The sequence below is a fragment of the Perna viridis genome, chromosome 11 (genome assembly GCF_037379345.1).
Source record: "Perna viridis isolate PV_CMFRI_1.1 ecotype Kerala chromosome 11, ASM3737934v1, whole genome shotgun sequence".
Classification (NCBI taxonomy): domain Eukaryota; kingdom Metazoa; phylum Mollusca; class Bivalvia; order Mytilida; family Mytilidae; genus Perna; species Perna viridis.
The window spans coordinates 13,563,250-13,587,792 of NC_142455.1; the positions used below are offsets into that span (position 1 = coordinate 13,563,250).

General features: G+C 32.1%; 1 protein-coding gene across 1 annotated transcript in view; it reads right to left on the reverse strand.

Moving 5' to 3' along the window:
* Window positions 1-2,161: 2,161 nt before the first annotated feature.
* The window catches only part of LOC148603062 (uncharacterized), a 35,052-nt gene continuing 12,670 nt past the window's right edge, over window positions 2,162-24,543 (reverse strand). Inside the window, exons 4-8 of the mRNA XM_088553499.1 lie at window positions 15,294-15,463; window positions 12,708-12,831; window positions 11,635-11,798; window positions 9,283-9,754; window positions 2,162-8,449 (exon numbers count right to left, since the gene is read on the reverse strand). Coding sequence (XP_088409625.1) covers window positions 8,076-8,449; window positions 9,283-9,754; window positions 11,635-11,798; window positions 12,708-12,831; window positions 15,294-15,463 — 1,304 coding nt within the window. The 3' untranslated portion in view covers window positions 2,162-8,075. The remainder of the gene's footprint in view (window positions 8,450-9,282; window positions 9,755-11,634; window positions 11,799-12,707; window positions 12,832-15,293; window positions 15,464-24,543) is intronic.

Genomic DNA, 24,543 nt, shown 5'->3' on the forward strand with positions numbered 1-24,543 from the left:
TTTGCGGGAAATTATTTTTTCACATGTCCTTAGAAATGCTACATAAGTGAAAGTTTTATTGAATCAATTTACATATTTTTTAAAAAATCCTAAAAATATGCACTTCACTATAGAAGTCTATGGGAAAATTAATACGATACTGAGACCTGAAAGTAGAGGGGGGAATACATGCACAGGAGCGGAACAACGTGAAATCCTGATTATTACGTATACCTTTACAACCGCCACTAATAGATTTCGTCCCAAATCAATCAAAAAAGTGCACCGAAATTACTCCAACTTATTATCACTTGATCATTTAAACTTCCCGATGAACTTGTTAGATTTGCATGAATCTCTCAATTTCTTTAAGACTAGTAGAGAAATAGATTTTTGTTTCGACTAAATATCAGCATTACGTTTAAAAGAATAATCAAGGGAACCAAGGTTATAGCAGTAATCAAAAGAATGCAACCCAGGGACAAAGACCAGACATGAAAAACAGACATACACAACAAAGAACATAAAGTAACTAAAATCATACATACAAAATAACAAAAGCAAATGAGCAACTCGGACTCCACTAAAAACTGGGAGCAGGTACGAGAACACAATTAATTCCCCTTAGTTTTTGTTGTATACGAATATAGTTCCAACTTTGGTAGTAGGTACCTTCCACATTTTTTCATATTTTTACCGGAAACTTATTTGCTGAAGTTTTGCCTCTAATTGGTAGAAAATAGGTTAAAATTACATGGGATTTTTTTTCATTAATCAATTCTGACTAAAAGTTGTGATTTGGTTCAGTGGAAGAAGGTTAAAATTTAGGACTTTTAACTCAGTTCATTTGTCATGTTTACCCCATCTCCGAATTATATGTATTAATTTCAGAAAATGATGGTAAATTTTTTTACAATTTACATATAAAATCCTGTTTGTACATATCTTTAGGCCAGAGAAGTTTTATTCAGTTTGCGCCGGTGGAATTTTTTTAATCTGCTCAAATGTGTATATTGAAATGCACTTGAAAATTAATTGCGGTCTCGTGCCAGCATGGACCAGGTGCACCGGTACGGTAAGCGTCCTCTGCTTTTCTAGAAACACCCGCCGAGTTGCTCATAAAAAGTCAAGTCCGGGGTAGACAAACGAGGAAAGGAAAACTATGACCCATTGAATAAATCAGTTTTCATGGTGCAGATGGATACAAACACATATACATTTGTATATGTACAGCAGATGCAATGTACACGTTGATTGTAGAATATGTGATACTGTCCGTATTTTTTTTAAATAATTCTCAAATGCACATGTCATATAAATATAAGCAGAACTTATATCCTATATCGAAGATATAACATCACAGAATGAGAAAATGGTCCTGCATGAAACAAGGTTGTACTAAAATGTTTTGGACCCGAAGTTGGAAAGCTCAAAAGGCTTATTTCCAATTGAGTCCCCAAATGAATATAATAACTTATAGATTAAAAAATGAAAATGGGAACAACCGGCACAAGACCTAGCTTTCAGCTGGAAAGTAAAGAAAACTGGGAGCATGGACCAGGTGCACCGGTAGGGTAAGCATCCTCTGCTTTTCTAGAAACACCCGCCAAGTTGCTCATAAAAAGTCAAGTCCGGGGTAGACAAACGAGGAAAGGAAAACTATGACCCGTTGAATAAATCAGTTTTCATGGTGCTGATGGATACACCATAACTCCATTCCCTAAATGTTTATTTATTACTAAACATCTTTCAAGACCGAAAAGGAGTCCCTCAAATCTTCAATTCATTTGAATACTAGATCTTCATTTTATCTGCAGAAATAATTGAATATATTGCCAGAAACATATTTACAGGTTAAAAATAGGTTTATTGAATGATATAAAAGGAATTACATTTGGACTATATTTTTGTGTAGTGCTAAGAAACAGTAGGAAAGTTCCAGGCATGAACCGGTGACATAAGGTAATTTGATCCTAAAGGATCAAAACCCCCAAAAAAGCAATATTTGTAATAATCAAACTTGGCAATTCTTGTGTCAAATGAAACAATATATCCAAATTTGAAAAGAATCTGCCAAATACTTTTCAAGTTGATGGAGTACAATGTTTGGCAGCCACCCTGAAGGCCCACCATACAACAAATTCTTCCTTCAGAAAATCCTGTTGAAAATTGAAAACATAGGTCAATTTTTAATGAAAGTTTATTTATATAAATCTTGTACAACCATAAGGTCAATGAATAATACATGAGGAAGACTACAAAGATGTTAACATAGACAAGAACTGAAGGAAAGACAGCTAGGAAATATAGGAGGGATATTTAAATATGTATTTAAACTTTGTGTCTGAAGAAATATGATAATCCACTAGTCAAATAGAAAGATAGTTAGATGCTGGTTTTCTATTTAAAAAAAAATATAATTTTATTTTTTATACTTCTAAGATAATCTTTGTTCTTTAATCACTCTGTAGAGAGAATTGCAGAAAATTAAAGAAATATTAAAAAATTGAAATCAAAATGCAAAATACAAGAACTATTTGTTGTAATTATGGCATGATAAAAAGAGATTAATCAAAATGTTTAAGAGAAACTAAGCTTAAATTCCTTCAGTTCTAGTCATAAACTTGGCAAGATTTTTCTACAAAATCGTAAATATTACTACATGTATAGAAATAGCAGTACAACTGCTAATGCAAAAAACAAAAATACACAGAAAACTAATGAAAAACTACAAGTACTTAGTTTCTCAAAGTTGAAGCATTCACTTATATATCTGCTATGAAATTGTGTAGTATTAAAGCATAAAAAGTTTAAATTCAATAAAAACTTGAAAATTAAAAATACTGCAATTGATGGAAAAAGTAATATGCTAAAAGATCTTTTCTACAAAGCAAAAGTAACTCCATTGAGTGAGGTATTTGAGGAGTCATGCATACATGTTATGCATATTAACATAAATCTATAACATAAACACACCTGTGAATGCACAGTTACATGTATTTATTATATATATACACACATGTGAATGCACATTTACATGTATCTATACATGTGAACACCTGTGAATGCAAATTAACATGTATCTGTACATGTATACACATGTTAATGCACATTTGCATATATTTATAAATTAACATGGATGTAGATGCACATTTACAGGTAACTACATGAAAATGAAGACATAAAAGCATCATGCAGATCTACTTGTATATACACTGAAAAATATTGATTGTCACAATACAGGAATACATCATTTACATGTATATTTCTAAATATTAAGTGCTACATGTACTGGTCTCAACTACAAAATTTCGATTTTCTTCTTTTAAAGCAACGGAGTTTTTTTTAACTTTTAAACTTTTTCTATAACTAGTTTCTAATTTTAGGCTTCAGAGCTGCAGTCCTTTTCACAAAAGACCATTAGTGTAAAATTAGTCATAAGTTATGACGTCACAATATTTTGACCTATTGTGATGTTATAACTCAGACTAATTCTGCACCTATGATTTTTTGTCAAATTGACTACTGAAACTAACAATTGTCATACAGTGAAACCTGTCTTAAGTTAACCCTGGATATACCAGTAACCTGGTTAAACCAAACATCATCTGAAGTCCCTTCATATCAACTTCTATACTTTTTTTGTGTTAATAACAGAACATTAATGTGTATAAACAGAACACATTTCTAAGTCATAAAGAGGTTCAGTTTAGGCAAATCTCAGTGTTAATCCTAACAACTTTGAAAAGCATTATGCATGAAATATTGTCTTGATTCTAAAATTGGTTTATGATCTTTTATACTTTCATTAAATTAAATCAAGCATTTGTATGTAAGGATAGCACAAAATTGCAATAAAAATATTTCAAAATAAAAACCTTATCATAAAATTCAAAGGTACCGTACTTACTTCTATAAAGTAAATATATAATATATAGTCACACCCATAAATAAACAAATCACAACAAAAAAAACAACAACATTGAGTATTACCTAAATGTCCCTGAATTAATTAGCTTCGGTGGAGAGAAAATTAAAGAAAGCCACTACAAGGAAAAATACAAGGTAAGATTTGGTTGGTGTCAATCATATAGACATTATTGTCATCTTTTATAAAATGATTCAGAATAATATATTTAAATCTTTAATCTAACATTATTGAATGCTGCCATAATTTTTGAAATGTAGTTCAAAATAGGACTTAAAATTTTGAGATATATGTTTTTTTTTTCAACAGTCCAAAATCACCCTGTAGTAATATTTCAAATTTGGTGTTAATAAATGTAAAATCTAAGATTTTTGCACAATAATTTCTGAATTTATAGTTTTTTTTTCAAATATTTTACTCCAGTTCCAAACAATCAATAAATACACAATGACTTACAAGTCAAAACTAAAATATATTATCAAGTTCAGAACCAGGTACATTAATCCCGTAATGGCATTATCAAAGCTGGATTTCAAAATCAAATAAGGCCTCACAAAACTATTTACTTGTTCTTCTGAACTACCTTGGCTAACACCAGTCTAAATAGCAAGTAAATAATTGTAGTTGACCAAAATGGCAGTTAAATTTAAGACTAGATTATTAAACTGTGCATAAATTAACGCTTTCTAGCAAAAATACGCATATAAAATTTTTCGGCTTAAACTGAATTTTACCCCTTTTATCAAATGGCAAACACTAATAAACAGGCAAAATACTGTATTAATTTTCGCGTTTGTTATTTTTCGTGAATTCTGTCAAGTGAACATATTCACAGGTATCAATTTTCGCAGTATCAAAAAATGACAAGCGTTATATAGTGTTAAAAAACAATTTCCCTGGGACTGTTTTTCTCACTTTTTTGTACACCACGAAAATAGCAAAAATTAGTACACCGCAAAAAATTAATACATTTACAGTAGATAATGTGAACTCTGTCACAAAATGTGTGTACTCAACTCAGGTGAAAATCATACCAACATATTTAGCTTGTGTAATGATGGAGCATGTAATGTTTCCATGCATGCAGGATTGACACTAACAATAGTCCAGTAGTCCTGTGCCACCCTAATTTTGGAGAGGACTACTTGAAAATTTTTCATGGTAGTCCTATGGACTATCTAAATTTTGGCTTATTTTTCATAAGATCTAAAAAGAGAACTGCCATAACCATCTGGGTACTACTAGTTTTACCTCTGAAGTAGTCCTGTTAATAACTAAAGACATATAGTTAGTGTCAAACCCTGGCATGGCATCATGAGTTTTAACAGCTTGAGCAGAAAAATGAAAGATTTTATCGTAATGAGGCCCTAATTATTTGCAAACATGTCAAAAGTATTATCTATCAAAAAAATACAAAATGTGAATGTTGTTCGGTAATAGTCAAAATCTAATGAAAAATTACTTTTACTTTCTGATCAAGTAACAATTTTGCTACTACAGACAGACAGAAAAAAGTGTAGGTGCAGGTAAAATCTGAGGATTTGATGACCACAGAGTTTTACTGCCATAATTTAAAGTAACACATTTTTAAAGATGTGAATAATGTATTATATAGAGTGAAAATGTAGTTCTCAATCTTAAGTTGTGTATTCTTAAATAATATATTATAGGTAATATTTATTTAGAAAAAGAATAATTACTCTTGCTCGAGGGGCATAAAATCAGAGGCATAAAATTGTACATCGTTTTGCCATACATTTATAGCAGGTAAAATAGTTAATTTCAGGGAATAGAGAGGGTTTTCCCATGATTGAATGACAATTACCTGATGTCCTGCCTCATCTACTTAACTGTTAAAATTAACAAAGAGATTTAAACTGCCTATTATTTCATAGGTATTTACTATTAATGTAACCTATAGTTAGTTATACTGGTAGTTGAATATGACTTGGTAAATAGTACTAATAACTCAAGTGATAAAGTTCAAATCACCTTTGAAAATTGTTAAGTTAACGACCTAAAATATTTCATCAGTTCATAGTTAGTCATTCAAGCGAAGAAATATTCTGTTCCCTGAAGTTAATACATTACACGCTGTAAATGAACATGTAAGAGGTCATGTGCCATCACTACAGCCACAGTTATAAAAAAAAATAGTAGAAAACTATGTACAGTTCTAAAAATGTAATACTTACAAAAAAGACCAAGATAATCATGGTTATCACCCTATAATCGGAACAATTCACACATGAATTCCATCTTGTTAATCATTAGCACATAATTCAGTTGCATCAAGTTGCAAAAAAAATTATCAGTTTTGATCTATGCAGGGAACTCTATTTTGAAAAGTACATTCTTGGTCATAAAGGGAAATATAATGCATGTCTTTGAAAGGTAAACAGATATTGCACTTTTAATAACAAATTAGACATGAAAAAATACATGTATGAATCATTTCTTAAAGTAAACCAAAATTTTCCAGCATAATGAGAAACCTTCACATCCCACCTGATTCCCCCCTTTTTTTTCAAATATTACATAAATGGTGTTCAATCAGTGTTGATGTACAGTGACAAACTGAAATTTTTCTATCAGAATTTTAATACATTTGAAGAAGTTTGACCGAGATCAAGGGGCATAACTAATATGTTATGTTTGTGTAAACCATTTTACATAAATATCATTTAAGCATCTAAGTAACTTAGATTGATTTCATTTTGTTTCAAATGAATGCTTGACAGGCTTTGATGAAAATAAATATGATACAAACATAGCACTAATTTCAGGAGTTATGTCCCTTAATCTAGATCAGCCTCTTTAAAAATATCAATATAATCTTCAAGAACATTAAATGCAAGATAAAATAATATGACATCAAAAAATGACAGCACTTGAATAAATTATGTATGAGACAGCCCTAAAATGTTTGTCAACCAATTGAAAGACAGGTCTACTTAAAACATTGAAATGAAGATAAGTCCATAATTTCTTCAAACTTTCTAATGCATGTTATTAATGCATCCAGTATGTTCATTCTCTTCATGAAAGTAAAGAAAGAGGTTGGAAAAAAATGATTTTAAAATCTGTAGTGAAAAAAATCATGGAATTTTTTTTTTGATAGAATTCAACTAAACTCTTTCAAGTATTTTGATTTCTTCCCTATATTTATAAAAAAAAAATGTGGCTTTCTGAAAGATTTTGTTAACAAAATTATCAAATTGTCACCTTTTTTTTATTTTATTTTTTTTATAGGACTCTACATGAACCTGTACTTTTAAGCCATAAAAACATAAGCTGCTTCATAAATCTTAATCAGCCATTTTGTTCAATTTGCTTGTCATTCAAAACTACCTTTCAATAAAAAAAAATATTTGTGACATGATAAATATCATCTTTTACTTTCTATCAATCTATCAATACAGCACAGCATTAATACAGATCATGTGCTAGGTTTGTTTACAACAGTATCTATAGTAACACATATAATTGAAATACCATGGCAACAGCCCTAAACGTGACACACAAAACAGTTAAAATATAAACCATCATATCATGTCATCTGTTTATGCATCTACATGTAAAAATACACTTTAAATATCTCATGACACATTGCAATACTTAAGGAGGTAGACCTAGCTTAAGGGACACAACTCTTAAAAATCACTGGAACGTTTGTATTAAGCATTTTACATCAATCTTATGTAAACACCTAATTAACCTTGATTCATTTTATTCTGCTTCAAATAAAAGATTGAGAGGCTTTGGTGAAAAGGAATATAATACAAACATATCACTGATTTCAGAAGTTATGTCCCTTACCCAAGGTCTACCTCCTTAAACCAGACATATTTCCGTTTCAGAAATTTGAATCCAAACAAAGTCTGTATGATGAAGATTTCTTGAAACAGAAAATAATATTCACCATAAATATTTTTTCTGTACAAGCCTTTAAAAATTATGCACCAAGAAAGTTTCATGCACTCTTGTAAGTGTCTATGAAAAATATACATGCAGTTATTGCACATTTGTAACTGGTCCATCCCATAATTCCTGAAATAATTGTTACTATAAATAGTCTTCTACTTTAAATATTTTAGTCTTCAATTTCCATGGTTACCCATGGTCTTCATGGAGGAACTGTCCTCTACCATGGAAATCTCGCCTATAGTCAAACATTAGTGTGCTTATATCCCTCATCCTCATATCTGTTACAACACAGAGCTACGATGATAGCAACAACACCTATCAACAAAACACCTCCTGCGACTGAGCCAACAATTATATAAATAGTCCAAACATCAATATCTTTGTTTTCAGACGTTTCCTTTTTCTTTTCATCGGATGCCAGACTATCCGGTAAATCAACCATGGTGTTGTCAATATCATCATTTGTCATTACCCCAGGCTTTTCTTCTGGTACTAAATTGTCTTGTCCATATGAGGGATTGTTATCCCACATATTTTGGTCAGGGTCAATTCTGTCAGGTCGGTACCATGGATCAGGAGGAATTGTGTCCACCTCAGTCTCAATTACATTTGGATCTAAAAGAAACAACAACAAAAACAGTGATATGGGCATTTACAGCAAACAACAAAGTTAACTTTGGAGAACAGAGTTGGTCTACCCTTGATTAAAAGTCTATCACCTGTTGAATCTATTTCTGGGGCAGTACCATATACCTGTAATTATGATGTTACTTTATAATTCTGCATATGAAAAGTGACTAATGGTTTTAGATCCAGGCTAACATTAGAGCTAAAAACCTGCTTGATACATGAATCAAGAGTGAATCTTGGGTGCATGTATGTCATAAATGTTGTCATTCTGATGAATTGATAAAGATAACTCATCAGTGGTTATACTTCAAAAAAAAAAATCTTTTATTTATTTATTTTTTTTTTTGGCATTCATGTTGGCTCCATTTTCTGAAAATTGGCAGCAAAAATTGACTGAGTGTGGCAGAGGTGTTCAAGATTTGGAAATAGGGAATATGACCCCTGACCCCTGTGTAGAATTTTGGTCTTTTAAAAAAGTATAAAAATCAGATTCTTTACCGATGATTTAATTAATGCATGGAGGTCAGACAATGGTAAAAACAATATGTCCTGACCTGGGTTTCATAAAACATCTCAAATAGAGATTTTTCTCAAATTATTCATCAACTCAAATTTAGACCAATCAAATCACGTGAAATTGTAAATTTGAGGAAACACTCAGGATTTGAAGAAACTCTCACCTTGAGGTTTTTTTTATGTAACCCAGGCCTGGTCTGGGTTTCATAAAAAATCTTTAATTGAGGATTTCCTCAAATATTTGAACTAGTGATATTCTAATGAAACCAGACAAGTAAGTGTCTTAGTTTTTATGAACTTACTAAAGAAGTTTCTGTTCCCAAAAGTACTCTCTTCATCTCTGTTCTTATTCTTGTTCTTTTTCTTTTTCTTCTTCTTATCCTTCTTTTTCTTCTTCTTTTTGTCCTTCTTCTTCTTCTTCCGATCTTTTTTCCTCTGTCTTTCCATTTCATCAAAATCATCACCCCATTCAGATGGTGTTGGTTCTGGCCAGAATGGTATTTTTGTCATGACAACTGGTGGTGGTGTCGTTGTCGTTGTTCTTGTTGTTGTTGTTGGGGTAGTAGTAGTCGTAGTTGTTGTTGTAGTTGTGGTTGGTGTTGTTGTTGTTGTTGTGGTAGTTGTAGTTGTTGTTGTAGTTGTTGTCTTTGGAATAACAGTTAGCCAGGCTTCCACTTGTTTCAGTCCAAAGTAATTCCCCACAAAACAAGCATAGTGACCAGCATCCTTAGTTGTTACATTTCTAATTACCAACATCTCTTTATCTCCTAGAATCTGAAAAAGATAAAAGAGATACTTTGTTTAATCAAAGGATGAAGTCTTCAAAGTCACTAATAGTCAAATATTCACTGTCACTGATTTTGGCATACTTTAAACAACCGAAATGGTACAAATGCGATATGCTCTAAATTCGGGTGACTTCTGCTAAAATCTTGGTTCCCTTGATATTATTGTATACTCTTTCGTAACCGTTATGACCCAAATGGCTATATATAGATATCAGTGTCCTGATAATATAAATAACCTTTATATAATAATTAATTGTAACAAAAACCTGTGTTTGAATCGGAGACTTCGTAAAATTACATAAATTCAATGCCAACCGATCAGTTTATCTTTTAATGTAAACTTCCCATTCTAATACAAGCAAAAAAAAAAAACATGCATAGACATGCGTATGATATGTTTTAAAAAATGTACTTTGTAGCAATCTCTGGATCACTTATGATATTGACCAGGGAACCAGTTTAGTAACCAGATTAAGCAGCTGGCAATAAATATTCATAAGTAACTGGGAATGCTAATGTAAATGACCTATATAGTCTTGTAACTAGCCACACTGCCTGAATCGGAAACTGGGTAATTTCAAAGCTAACCGATCATTTCAGGTAAACTTCCCATTCTCATACAAGCAAGAAACACACATAGAACACACATGTACGATATTTAAGATGTACATTTTTATCTCGAATGAAGCTAGAACTTTAACGCTGTGGCAGTGAACACGGTGAAGATCTGCAGGATTATGTGGCATCTAACTACAAATTTATGCAAATCATATGAAAATATTAAATGCAGAAATTACGAGTGCAAGAAGTCGCTAACACTATTAGCAACATAAAAAAGGAATAAGAACCCAATCTCTTTGGTCTTCATCATGTTCATATCTGCAAATTTTTTTCTTCAGACATGAAGTCTGTTGAGAATTTCTCAAATTTGTCCTGAAAAGAAGCACTGAAAACAGAAGCCTAGTGTCAATTGCTAAGTCCAGGTGTTGGGAGGGCAAGTGGTCATGGGCCATCAGGCTGGAGTTGGCCTCTTCATCTAAAAGAAAACTACATGGTTCTAAACAAATGGCCCCTTTAGATTGTAAATATTTTTGGAAAAATCATGAATATGGAACCCTACTCAAAATTGCCTTCCCAACCACTGCAAGTCCTTATGTTAAGCTGAAGCAGGAGATAAAAAATGTCTTCACCATGACTGAATCAAGTATACAAATCAACTGTCCCCCTCTTTCATTCTTCAAAAGTCTCCTTACTCAGAAACCTATTAATTCCTTCAAAGCATTCTTTAATCATTGTACCATATTGGGTGGACAATTGTATATCTTAATATGAAACTACTTTGATCAGTGTATTGCTACAAATTAAACCAACAAATGTTTAAGTAGCACTCCAGCTAAGGATCATGCAAAATGTGATTCATAGGTAAAAAGCCTACATATTTTTTATTTTTGATATTTTGTTTGAAATGTCATAGTAAACAGAAATTAACTTGTGGTTTTTTATATAACCCGTGCTCTTAGGAGATAAAAATTATATAGAATGCACTGTATATTTCAATATTAAGGGAGATAACTCTGTAAATGGCACTCAAATACAATAGAATCTACTGGATTTTCAATGTGGATTATCTCCTAACAGCAGGCAGATTTGAATGAATAATTACACATTCCATAGTATACACTCATAAAACAACTTAATTACAAAAATAAAAATATGTAGCCTTTTTTGGGGTGTATCGCATTTTTCAGATTTTGTATGATTCTTAAAAAGACAGCTACTTAAAGCAGATATTCTTCTTACTGCATCCAAGGTTATCTTTTCGTGTTAGCAGAAATGGCTGAGAAATTCTTTGTACCAGTTACTTACACCTGATGTCCTAACGTCATTGGTTATTCCTCCTGTTGTATTCGTTTTAACCCACTTTTTTGTGGCTTTAGGGTCATTCAGAGGTCGGCATGTAAAAATAGCATCATCACCTTCCTTAACAGTTTGGTTTTTTGGTCCTTCTACTTCCAGTGGCCAGTTTAGTTCTAAAAATAACAAAATAAATAACTGTTGAATACAAGGGAGACAAAACTAGAATGGCTCAAAATTTAGTTCTGAAATAAAAATTACAGTACATAAAATGGAGATAAATCTTGGCTGGTCCATTTAATTAAGATTTTTTTTTTAAAACTTGTACATAAAGGACCAAACTTTGAACTGCCAATTAAAATTAATTTTTTTTTAAAATTATAATATGTAAAAGTTAATTTTGAATGATTTTCAAATTGGTCAAAAAATAAAACCGCTTTTAAAGCAAAAGCGTATCGCTTTTAAGAGTCCTAAAATCTAAGACTCCTAAAATTATAAATAGAGACAATTATTCACCTCCTCTCCTTCAAAAGTCTCAATGACTAGCCTGAATAATAGAGGACTGTATAGGATTCAACTAACCCAAAGCAAGAAATGTAAACATCATTTCACTAGTCCAAATCAATTTTTAATAGCCCCGAGCTTCAGGCTAGTGGCTAAGGCGAGCACTACGTCCTATTTTAGATTTTGAACCAAATCAATTTTGAGGACAAAAGGTGCATTTGTTATCAAACTGGGTAGTGGGGTCAAGTTAATGAGCAGAGATGGTATCAAGTAAGTAAGCAATGCTTGCAGTTTTTACAACACAGTCGGTACAGCTTGGCTTTTTACCCTTTGACCTTAAAGACGCTCTTCCATGGAAATGCAAGTCACCTGATCACATTTCTGTTTTCCGATTGGCCAAAAACTGATAACTTAGTTGGGTTAAAAAAATCTGTATCGAAAATCAAAATTGTGTGACGTGTTATTTCCTGAATGTAATGTAGAAAATTATAAGTAAAAAGAACAAATTTTACTGCATTGGCTTATTTTTTAAAGACAGTACTTGTTCTAGTTTAACTTGGTATTATACAATATATACTTACTAATTACAGAAACGAAAAATGTAAAGTTGAGGCTCCCATGAACATTTGTTACTATACATTGATAATCTCCCTTGTCAGCTTCTGTTGCATTCTTCATTATCAGGGAATACCTATGTAATTTTGTCTGAAATAAAAGAAAGAAATAAATGGTCACATTTTCCTTTTATTTGATCGAGTGATTAAATATACACATGCCTTATTAATCATTTGGAAGTGACTTTACTCCTCAAGAGATTTCCTGCTCCATTTTCATATTTTTCATGTTACTTCAATTTTCAAGAGAAACTGATTCTTCTTCTTGATTATATGTATACAGGAAGATCTAAGCCTAAAAAAAATTGTATTCAAGAACTACTCAAAACCTTAACCATGGAAATAGAAAGTCTGATATATGCTGTCTAGAGCTTAGGACTGCTCTGGCTGTGTTGCCAAAAATGTCTGAACAGGGAAGGATTGTAAATAATGCAGTTGCAGACCAAATTGCAGCACACATTTACAGCTTCTTGCGGATAGACCTTTCAAAGATCTTAGACTGGATTATAAATGGTATACATTTATCATACTTGAACATCTAGGAATGTGAAATGCATCAAGAAAGATAACTGATCTGATTCACATTTTGTTGATGAAACAGAAATTCAACTCCAAACCTTCACTTTAATATTCATTATTTAAAAAAAAATATTCATGAAAAAATACAAGTATGATCTGAACTGATGTCCTTAAAAGAATGATCATTAAACCCCTTACTTTAAGCATGTGTGTGTGTGTGTGTGGGAGGGGAGAGTAGTGATAAGGATGTTTATCCCTCATTCCTTCATTACACAGAGGAGTACCCATCTCTTATCAGCTACTCCTTCTACATCACTGAATGATATTCAATGAAACTTTCACAAAACCTTCATTACATATTGCCAGTGTGCATCTCCTATTTTAGATTTGATTTAATGGAGGTCAAAAGGTGCATGTTATCAAGTGGGGGTGGTGATATCAAGTGGGAGAGTGGTAATATTATGTGGGGGGGTGGTGGTATCAAAAGGGGGAGTGGTGGTATCAAGTTAGTGAACATTGCTCACAAGTTATCTAGTACATTATACATTTCAAAAATTACAATAAAACAAAAAGTAGCATAGTTTGCAGTAAAAGGATAGCATGTAAACACAGACAGACAGACATATTCATATTTCTACCCTCAAAGCCAATACTTGAATTAACAAAGCAAAATATTTCATACTTTATTACCTATTAACTCATAAAGATTTCAACCATGGCAAAAGTTCATTAATAAGCATTTTTACTAGTCAAGGGTTACTGTCAGGTACCCCTTCCTTTAACCTTTGGCAGAAGGGAGGATGGACAGAATAGTAAACCTTCGCTGGCGAATATGATCAAAATGTTAACAGACTATTAACATTTTTTTGTAATCCAGTCATAGTGTAAATGATGAAATTAATACTCCCACATTTTACACCATAAACATTAAAGGATCTAGTTTAATTTAATCAACATCTGATGATGCTATGTATATTCTATTTTTGAACAGCATAAAAACTTCATTACTATTGATATACCACTACAAAGGACTGAAGCAACACACTGAAAATCTAATTTATCATTTATCAAATTATACAAAATAGTTTGGCTAGAAATTTGGTTTCTGGAATATCTATAATAAATCACAATTTCATATCGACTGTAGAAATTCATTTATAAGCATCAGTGAGCATTGTACTTCACAAGATCATCCAAGAAATACTTTTAGTATACACTAATTATTCATGACTTTTCACAGTTATGCCCCTTAGCACATAAACCTAAGCATCATTCTTAATTCATAATGTAAAATATTTAATGGTTTTAATTTTATGTTGTAGTATATTTTCCAATGTTATTGCACTTCATGATATTGACTGAATCCTATGCCAGGTATTTCATGCAATTTAGGATAAGAATGTCATATCAAACAAACAGACCCTGCTTTTTACTAATCTGACATGCTGAGCCAATCAAACAGACCCTGCTTTGTAGGGCCTGGTACATTAGGTATTGCTGGAGTAATACCAATTTTAATTGGTACATCATGCAGTACCTAAAATTCTTGTGAAAAAATAAAAAAAACAGGCTGTTTTACTCCGTAACCAATTAAATCTAGTTTAACCTTATGTGTTTGTTACCACCGCCTTACCAATCAAGATTTGGATGCTACACCTCTGTTTATACAAATCCTGGGGAGAACACTGTCTGATACACTGAGCCAGATTTCTTATGTGCTAGCTAGCTTACAGAAACAAGAGTCTACAGGATGGCATGTCAATCTACACAGACACATCACACTGACTCTAAGCCAACCATTCTTTCTCCTATATTCTGCATAATTGGCAGGAGAAGCAGTGACTACTAATTTTTAAGTCTTTGCATCCCAAATCTCAGGTAAGCATGTTACCACAATACTGCAAAGAGGTTGCTGTTCATGAAAACAATATTTAGCAGAACCTTGGTAAAACAAGGTATAAAATACAATTATATATGTACCCAAACTTATCTGAATTAACCACAAATATTTTCATTATGTAGACAATTTAATACCTTTGGTCTTTTCTTGTCATCAAACAGTCTCCCGTCTTTATACCATATAATTGAAGGTTTTGGGTTACCATTAACACCACACGTCAATTTTATATCATGACCTTCATTTTTTGACACAATGGAATCTCTGTGAGCTGGACGAGACTTTGGCTTCCAACTTGGTGCTGAAACTATAAAATATCAGTATATGAAAACATGTCTATATCAATCAGCCTGAAGTATGTCTTAGGTCATTTTTAACCCATTTGTAGTTTTATAAGGAAAATTAAATTGAAGCATGCAACTTGCCTCATATTAGATTTCCTTACACTCTATTTCATAAACATAAGCACTGTTCATACACAATTAATTTAAGGAGGAAAGTGAAAATATACTGATATACAAGGCTTGTTGACAGGGTGTATGCCTACCCTGGGTAGTGCCATTTTCTATCCCCTCCCCCTTGTTTCATGACAAGATCATAACACTTCTATAACCAACATAACATATGAAAAAAGAAGAATCCAAACCTCGCTTTTCCCTGTCAGGTAAAAGCCAGATTTGGATTCATCTATGTATAAATACATACAGACAGACAGACAAATTAGAAAAGAGAGAATGCATGCAAAACTTCAGGAACTTGATTTTGACTAAGATTTACCATAAGAGCAGGAACTTGATTTTGACTAAGATTTACCATAAGAGCCTCACTTTCACAGACAAAATATCCACCCTTAAAATTGAGTGATACCTCCTGACCCTCATACATACTGAGATAACAGCTGACAAAACAAACCATGTATAAACCTAGTATAATGCATCAGTGAAATAGAACAGAATGTGCAACTGTTACAAAAAAATAATAAATAAATACAATTAAGAATTATTCAAATTTGAAAGAGAACTATCAAAAATCTCAGCCTCTGATGTCAATAGTGACCTCCTACAAAGGAGATACAATGTATGTTTTATATCAAACCAAAATATGAAAACTGATGTTCTCATTATGGCCAGAATTTATATCTCTGATAAAAAAACCTGTATCATCCTATCAAATACATGTAATTCTCAGACGATTTTTTTTTTATTTGGTTATTTACATAATAACTCCCATGAAATGATTACAAATCATTTATTTGTTGTTGTGTTTTATTAGAGCTGAGAATGTAACAAATATGCAGACTACCATGCCTACACACCATGTTTTGTTTGTAAAGCCAATTAGCAAATTAATTGAATTATCCAACATCAAAGGACCTACTTATAACAGACAGATTTATGTTGAATTTAATGAGAATTTTGATAAACAGGAGGTGAACATCAATACACATGCATGTGCATATCACACTGGGGGAATTATCAATCAACACCGTAGTTGGATCCTTAATTATTTGTACTGGTTTACTACTAACAAACTTTGTTTCTTACTTATCAAAGGCCCAGTACATAGAAAAACAATCAATGGCTCCCATTGTTGGTATTGATAGAAGAGGGATGCTACAGCTGCAGTTTACATTTGCATTTCAGGAAGACAGATTTAGAGTTTGAAAAACAACACAAGTACTTCAAGTCATGTAATAATTAGAAAAGAACCTGACAAAGACATCATTCATGTGCACTTGCTGTGATGCAAAAATATGGAAAACATGAAAAGTGAATCAATTAGAAAAACAGAAAATTTCTAAGAGCTCTAAAAATGCGAAGGAAGAATATGCAATCCTTATCCCGTTTGTGCTTCTGTCTTATAAATGTGTTACACAGGGCAAATCTATTAAAGGGGGAAAGTGGTTTAAAAATTATCATATGCTCATTTTTGCTAAAATTTGCACAAATTTTTTAAATGATTTCCAACGAAAAGGGAAGTATTAAATTTAACAATATAAAGGTTGAGGTACAACTGCAGGTGAAATTGGTCCCCTTATTTTCCGGAAAATTGATGTTTGAGTCACAAAAAAGTTTTACCCACAAAACAAATGTGTTAAACCTTAAGTTTAATTGCCTATATTTATAACGTATCTACACTGCACATTTTAAGTCATAATCATTGGTCAAAATAACTGATATAAAACCAGGAAGTAAATTACCCATTCCAGATGAAATACAAGAGCCTGCACCAATGTAGCCGCATATAATATTTTGAAATTCTGAAGCACTTTCGCCTATTTTATCAGAATTCCTAAAGACTTGGTGGGTCTTCGTTGGCAAAGACAAAAAAAAAAAGACTAACTAAAAAACTCTAATATGGTAATGTTGTTGTACTACATGAAATCCTTAAAAAAATGCAGATTAGTAACATTCTACCTCCATGTCTTGAAATTCAGCCTAGAGGGGGCCAAAAACATCCCTAAGTGTACCTTATCCTTTATGAAACAAACCAGTCCTGGTCATTAATTTAAGTACAGAGACATTGATTTTATTACATAAGTTTTTATTGTGGTATGATGCAAAAATAAAAATGACAGGTTGTTTAAGCAATTTCATAAACAACATTTTTCTGAAATTTCAAATCTTTCTTCAACAGTTTTTTACTAAAAAAATGTGAGCACACCCGAAAAAAAAACAACTTCACACTTTTAAAACTTGAATAACTCCAGATGTGCAGGCAGATTGATCCATCAATGCACAGATGGAGAAGACCCTGAAATTTATATATCTATACAATGCAGTCAAAATTAGGTACATTTATTATATTTTTGCATCAGCACATGACAGAACTATTGTTTTTTAAATAAAATGATTCACAGCTTGCAGCTTGATGTGATCACAGAAGTTCAACCCTGAACATTTGGTGCAGGTATTAAAGGATGCACTTGACTACTCAAGCTTGATACACTGCTTATTGTGATTCAATGTTTGAATTTAACCAGAAGCAAGATGGCCCTTTTGTTCTCTATTTTTTGACAGTTGCATTCACAACCCTAAAATCAATCTTAGCCTTCTTTTTGTGGTGTGACACCATGTAGTACAATTTCAAAGAAATTTGTATATTCTTATTTAAGTTATTGTCTTACAATCAGGAAAATGATTGTTTCTGCCTCCTTTTTGACCCAAAATACTTTTTATCAGTTCAAGTAACACCCCCCCCCCTACTCACCACCTTAATCAATCCCAACCTTCTTTAGTTGTAAGGATGGCACTTTCTGGTACATTATCATATAGATCTAAACACTTCTACTTAGTGTGTGACACGGAAATATCTACAGATGCTGACCAATGATGCTGCCTTCATAGATGAAGACTTCATGTCATTATATAACCCCAAGTTTTTTTTAGTCATATAGAGATTTGGAAAAAAACGGAAAATCAAAAATATTTGTTACAATAAAATACATATTGGCAACAACTACAGTTGATCAATGAGACTATACTATTTCCTGGGAAGTAAAAATGCATCATTTGTATGAAGAACTAGAAACTACCAGTATGAAGATTTCAATCCCAGCTGGCTGAGTTACATTGCAAGTGACCCAATCTATCAAAATCTCATTATTAAACCATTTGAAAGCCATCAAGCACCAGCTGTTCTGAGATCTACTATGATCGTAGAATGCATGACAACCCCGAATTCATATTTCAAATCAAGTTCTGATGTAAGTTATCAACCAATTTTTTACTGGCTGACATGTACCGTAGAACCATATAACCATACATAATACAACCATACACTGTCCAAAGGAATAAATTCAGTTAAAAAAAACTCCCTTTGCTTTCAATGCAAACCCATTTCCAAAGTTATGCACCTTGTGAATAAAACTGTAGAAATCTCTGCATTAAGAAAATGGGCATATGTGGCATTTTTTCCATTTTCATGCCTTGTGCTGAATTCTCACCCTATTTAAAGTGCTTAGCTTAAAAAAATCTGAATTTCAAAACAAAAAAACATGGCATATCTTGAACCAAAATTGAAATATCTTTCATATTACATTAGATTAAACAATATCAATTCTAAATTTTGTAAAAAATATATCTGTCTTACAATAGTTCCTGATTGATCTATTCTTATTATTGAATATACTGGTACCCCCCAAAAAATGTGCACCCCATGCGACTTTGCACAAGTTTATATAAGCTCCTTCAATGGGTTTACATTTCTACTTTTCAAGACAACCAAAATTGATGCTATTTTTCATATTTCCCAGAGGGATTATCGACCTTAACCTTGATACATTTTTATTTTGATGCAAACACATGATTTATACCACAAAGAATGTTATGGAAGAAAACACACATTTACTAAACTGAACTGACAAATGCATCATCATCATAACAAAGAATCCATCAAACTTGAAATAGTCTGAACTAGTACAGTTGACTAAACTTAAGTTTTCATCAACAGAAGTTTTGCAGATATAAATTGAAATGACAAAATTGAATAGTTCCATGACAGATTCAATTTATCTCATTTATTGAAATATTAAGATTGTATCATAAAAGAGGGGATTTATTATCTAAAACCTGCCAAAAATCATCAGAAATATCTGCATAAAACTTTTTTTCATGTCTTTGTAAATCTGGTTAAGAGGAGTCCACAGGGAGATGGTTTCAAATCCATAAAGTTGAAGTTGTTGATGGGAACTAAGATTTGTTTTATCACTTAATTTAGTTCTTTAAAGTAAAATGGAACAGAAATAGATATTATTTTTCCAAAGGCCATATGAAATAGTATCATTGTTTGTAGTCTCTTAACACGACATTAGTACCGGTACTCGGGGATTATCCTGGGATGGACTCTTTCAATTTTACGGGAAAATGTGTTGAGATAGAATTAAACTGGTCATTTATTCGGCTGCATCCCTTGTTAAGGCACAAAAAGAAACTATTTATTTGTGCCTTTTGACAGTATTAAGAGATTTCTGGCCCACTGAAATTTTGCAAGGGCCAATCTTTTTTCCAAATGCCCCATTGAAATCCTGAATATTTTCACTGGCTCCTATATAAAATGGGCCAATGATCGAAAGCCAGGAAAACCCCTGGTATTTAAGGAAGTAGACCTAAGGTAAGGGACACAACTTTTACAAATCTTTGGAATGTTTGTATTCAGCATTTTACATCAATCTCATGTAAGCATTAAAGTAACTTGGACTGATTTCATTCTGTTTCAAAAGAAAGCTAGATAAGTTTTGGTGAAATTGAATCTGATACAAACATATCATTGATTTCAAGAGGTATGTCCCATATGTCCCTGACCTTACTTAGGCCTACCTCCTTAAAGAATACAATGAAACCTTTCTTAACAAAACACTGAATAAATCAAAAAACCTTTCCAAAACAGACAGATTTTAAAATTCCTTTTTGAATCTTTGTAAACCAAACACCTGTCTAAACTGAACCAACCTTTCTGATCAGTCCATCAGATTTTATCTTCCATGATTTGAAAGCATTTATATTTAAAGGGAAAAACCCAAGAATTCTGAGAAGGTCATCAGAACAGAAAGTAGAATGGAGTATTGTTATATCCTACATGAAGTGAATAGATGGTCAAATGAAAGGTCTTATTTAATTAGATTGGGATTTGTTCTGTTTGTTTTTTCTGTGTGTACTTCATTTAAGCTGGGCAAATTGCTTTTTGTCTACTGTCTTTATTTGGCATTTCCCGAATTGTTTTGTCGATAGACCCCTAATAATAGAACATTCAGGTATTTCTATATTGTTTTGAATTGAAAATTGGAGGACTTTCTCCTCATATGCAACAGGCTACAATTTTCAACAAATTTCCTCCCTTGTGGCATGCAGTTTATATAATTATTTTCCAAATTTTGAACCAGAAAAATGCTCCTTACTATAAAATGTAGGAAACAGAATATAATGAAAAAAAAACAGTTTTGAATTATTGGTCATAGTCCAAATAAAAAACAACAAAAATAGATTGATTCCTACTAGAAATTAAATACCAGTCCACATGAAATCAAGAATGATAACTCTTGCAAAGTGCCAATTTCACGTACAATCTATATAATTTTTATCTAACAGGAAAAAAAAACAAATGAAAAACTACGGCTGGTTATTTGATCAGTAACCATTTCAGATCAAGAAATGAATTTGATGGGTTTTTGTCATACATGAATCACCTTCTGTCTGATTTTTAGAAAGCAAAAATGCTTAAAAAATACAGATTAAAAATATATAAGGTACATGTATATCTCACAAAATTATGGAAGCATCAAATGAGAATGAAATTCTAAAATGCATCAACTCTACAATTTGAAACTTTTTCCAATGGATCCCTATACATAACCTCAACAGATGCAAGTACCTTGTCATAACTTATATTCTTTATGAATATCTGCAGTGATAGATAAATAATTCCTTAACATAACAAACCCATCAAAAGTTTTAGAAGTTTAGACAAGGTTAGACTTTGTATATATCAGTCAAACACAGGCAGCCTGTCTGTCTGTTTAATGTTTATATCTTAGAAATAAAAGGAAAGAAAAAAGAAATCTTGGGAAAAAAAATTCTGCAAATTGGGATTAAATAGAATGAAACGCCCTATATGAGATTAAATTTTGTAAAAAAATGTTAATTTTGATGCAAAAATTGCCTCCCATTTTAATTTTTGGGGGAGGGGAGAGCTACACCTGCCATGTCTTCCCTTGGATCAGCACCTGGTTGTTTTTTTTTCTGTTTACCAGACAAGTCTGCTGTTTACATATCTGACTTTACAGAAATGAAACACTGAAACACCTTAGCTCCTTAGAAAATAGGACCAGTAAAATGTAACCAGTTCCTATCAAAATCTCAAATCCCTTTGTCAATATTTCTGGATAGAACGGTGAGCAAAATAAAATCTAACACACTACAATACAACTACATGTATACATACTAAAATCAACTAAAACTCTGCTAGAATTATAATAAAGTCAGGACAAACTGTTTGTTGCAGAATGACAGATGGAGAGACAATGGTATAACGTTATGCCCAATATATAAGTGGTATGGGCATTTAAATTTATATACCAGTATGACATTCAGAACAAGAACCAGTAGTTACCATCCTACCTCCCCCCTTCCCCATTATGATACATACACGTATCACATAAACTCACTAAACATTACAAAGCATGTACCATATAACTGGTGACTTTTGCAATATTTTTCATACTGCAAAATAAATATTTCACAACATAATATTGCTCATAAAGTGAAAAGTCATTTAAGAATGTTTTAGGTATAACAAACAGACAGACAGACAGACAGACAGACAGATATGTCCTAAATTCATTAGGAGCCATGGCATATTCTAATATCAAAGAAAAGATAAAAAAAAAAGAAAAGACATACATCAAAATCAGTAGAAACAATTAAAATGTACATGAACCATTTAAAATATGAAGATCTTCTCAACAGCAAGGTACAGTGAAATCTGTGCAAACAAAACCACAACACTGACTACAGGTTTTGTTTGGTTTAAGATATCGACCTAAGGTAAGGGACATAACTCTTACAAATCAATGGAATGTTTGTATTTACCATTTTACATTAATCTCATGTAAGCATCAAAGTAACTTGGACTGATTTCACTCTGTTTCAAATGAAAGCTTGAAAGACATTAGTGAAATTTAATGAGATAGAAACATATCAATGATTTCATGGGTTATGTCCATTACCCAAGGTCTACCTCCTTAAAGCAAAAGTTGGGATTTTAAGTTTTAAAATGTATGTAACCTGACATGAATGGACTTCAATAAATGTCCAGTTTATACAAGTTTCTGTTTTTTTCCACAGGTTTTGTTTAGATGGGTTACACTGTACACGACCTGTAACTTAATAGGCTCCACACTGTGACATCTATCCCAATCCCATATTACAGTTGAAAACCTGAATTTCATATGAAGAGGGTTAAAACTTATCAGGATAAATTTGCTTGTACCGGTAGTTTTTTATGATTAAGTGCACAAATTAACCTAAACTTAAAGTAAGATCTGAAAACAGGAACTTCGTATCATGTTTTCTACGATCACTCACGTAACTTCTCTGGCAGAATATCAAAGGTAACTATGTATATGACATAAGCTTGGCTTAGAACTCGAAAATAAAAAAAATTAGATGTCATAAACAACATTTGTTTCATGTAATATTATGCATTCTATCATTTCTTTTTACTTATGATATTTTTGAAGATATTTGTAAACAAGAATAAACGTATGAAAAAAACAATGTAACACTTGAAAATACACTTTCTTTTGTGTGCAGACATCTTCCTTATAAAGAAATTGGTTTGGTAAGGGTAAAATTCAGTCTCAAAAAAAAAAGTCTACATGAAGAAAATTTTATGTTGTTTCTACAGCTCTTTATTATGTTTATAGTTGATCTGATTGGTTCATGGTAATAATTTGAACATATGTGGTCATATATGCCCTTCAAACGGCCGAGATTGGGAAAATCTGTTTAAAAGGCTGGAAAACACCCAATTCTAAGCAGTTTTTCCTTCTTTTAATAACAGCCACATGTGTGTTGACTCTTGTGCTTTATATACATTGTGTATAACAGTTACAACTCGTGTAAAAAATATCTTGAGTAAACAGATGTGTGGCCACTTCCATTCCACACAAAAACCATCTTAAAAATGCAGAAATGTTGAAAGTTAAAGATTAACACATTAATGCACACTGTTATTTCTGCAATAACGTCAAAAACATCTTATATTCAGTGTTTGCGACCATTTTACTATACTACTACTACAACCTAGAAATCGGCTTTAATCAAATTTTGAAAAATGCCCAAATTATGAGGCCGAAATGGGTCCTTTCCAAACTTTTTCCTTTCACTGTCAAAAAGGGTACTCATGCAGTAGTTTAGGATAATTTATTGGAAAGAGTAAATAACCAAAATATATTCACCAGTGCCCAAGAATGCTTAGATTTAATGAGTATGCACACTAGAATTGAATCTAGTGGCTAAGTGATCATATTTTGGTTATTCACCATAACCAGTTGATTATCTTATTAATTAAATAAAAAGGGAAAAATAAAAAAAAAGCTGAGTGTAAATGCATGCAATAAAATGCGTTCATCTAGTTTTTTTGGGGGGCCCCTGATACTTCTTAGGTGATTCTCTGGATCAGCCACTGATGGCGTCCCTCAATTTGACAGCCTTAAATATTATGAGTTCATTTCCCATCATGAAATCACAAAGGAAACCCCAAATTATTGGAGATGGAAAAACAAAATAGGAGACGCATAATGGTATGTAGCATGCGATGAAGAATTTTTAAAAGTTTCAGCAACTTTCGATAAGTGGTCAGGGGTGGAATAAAACGACAAACAGATAG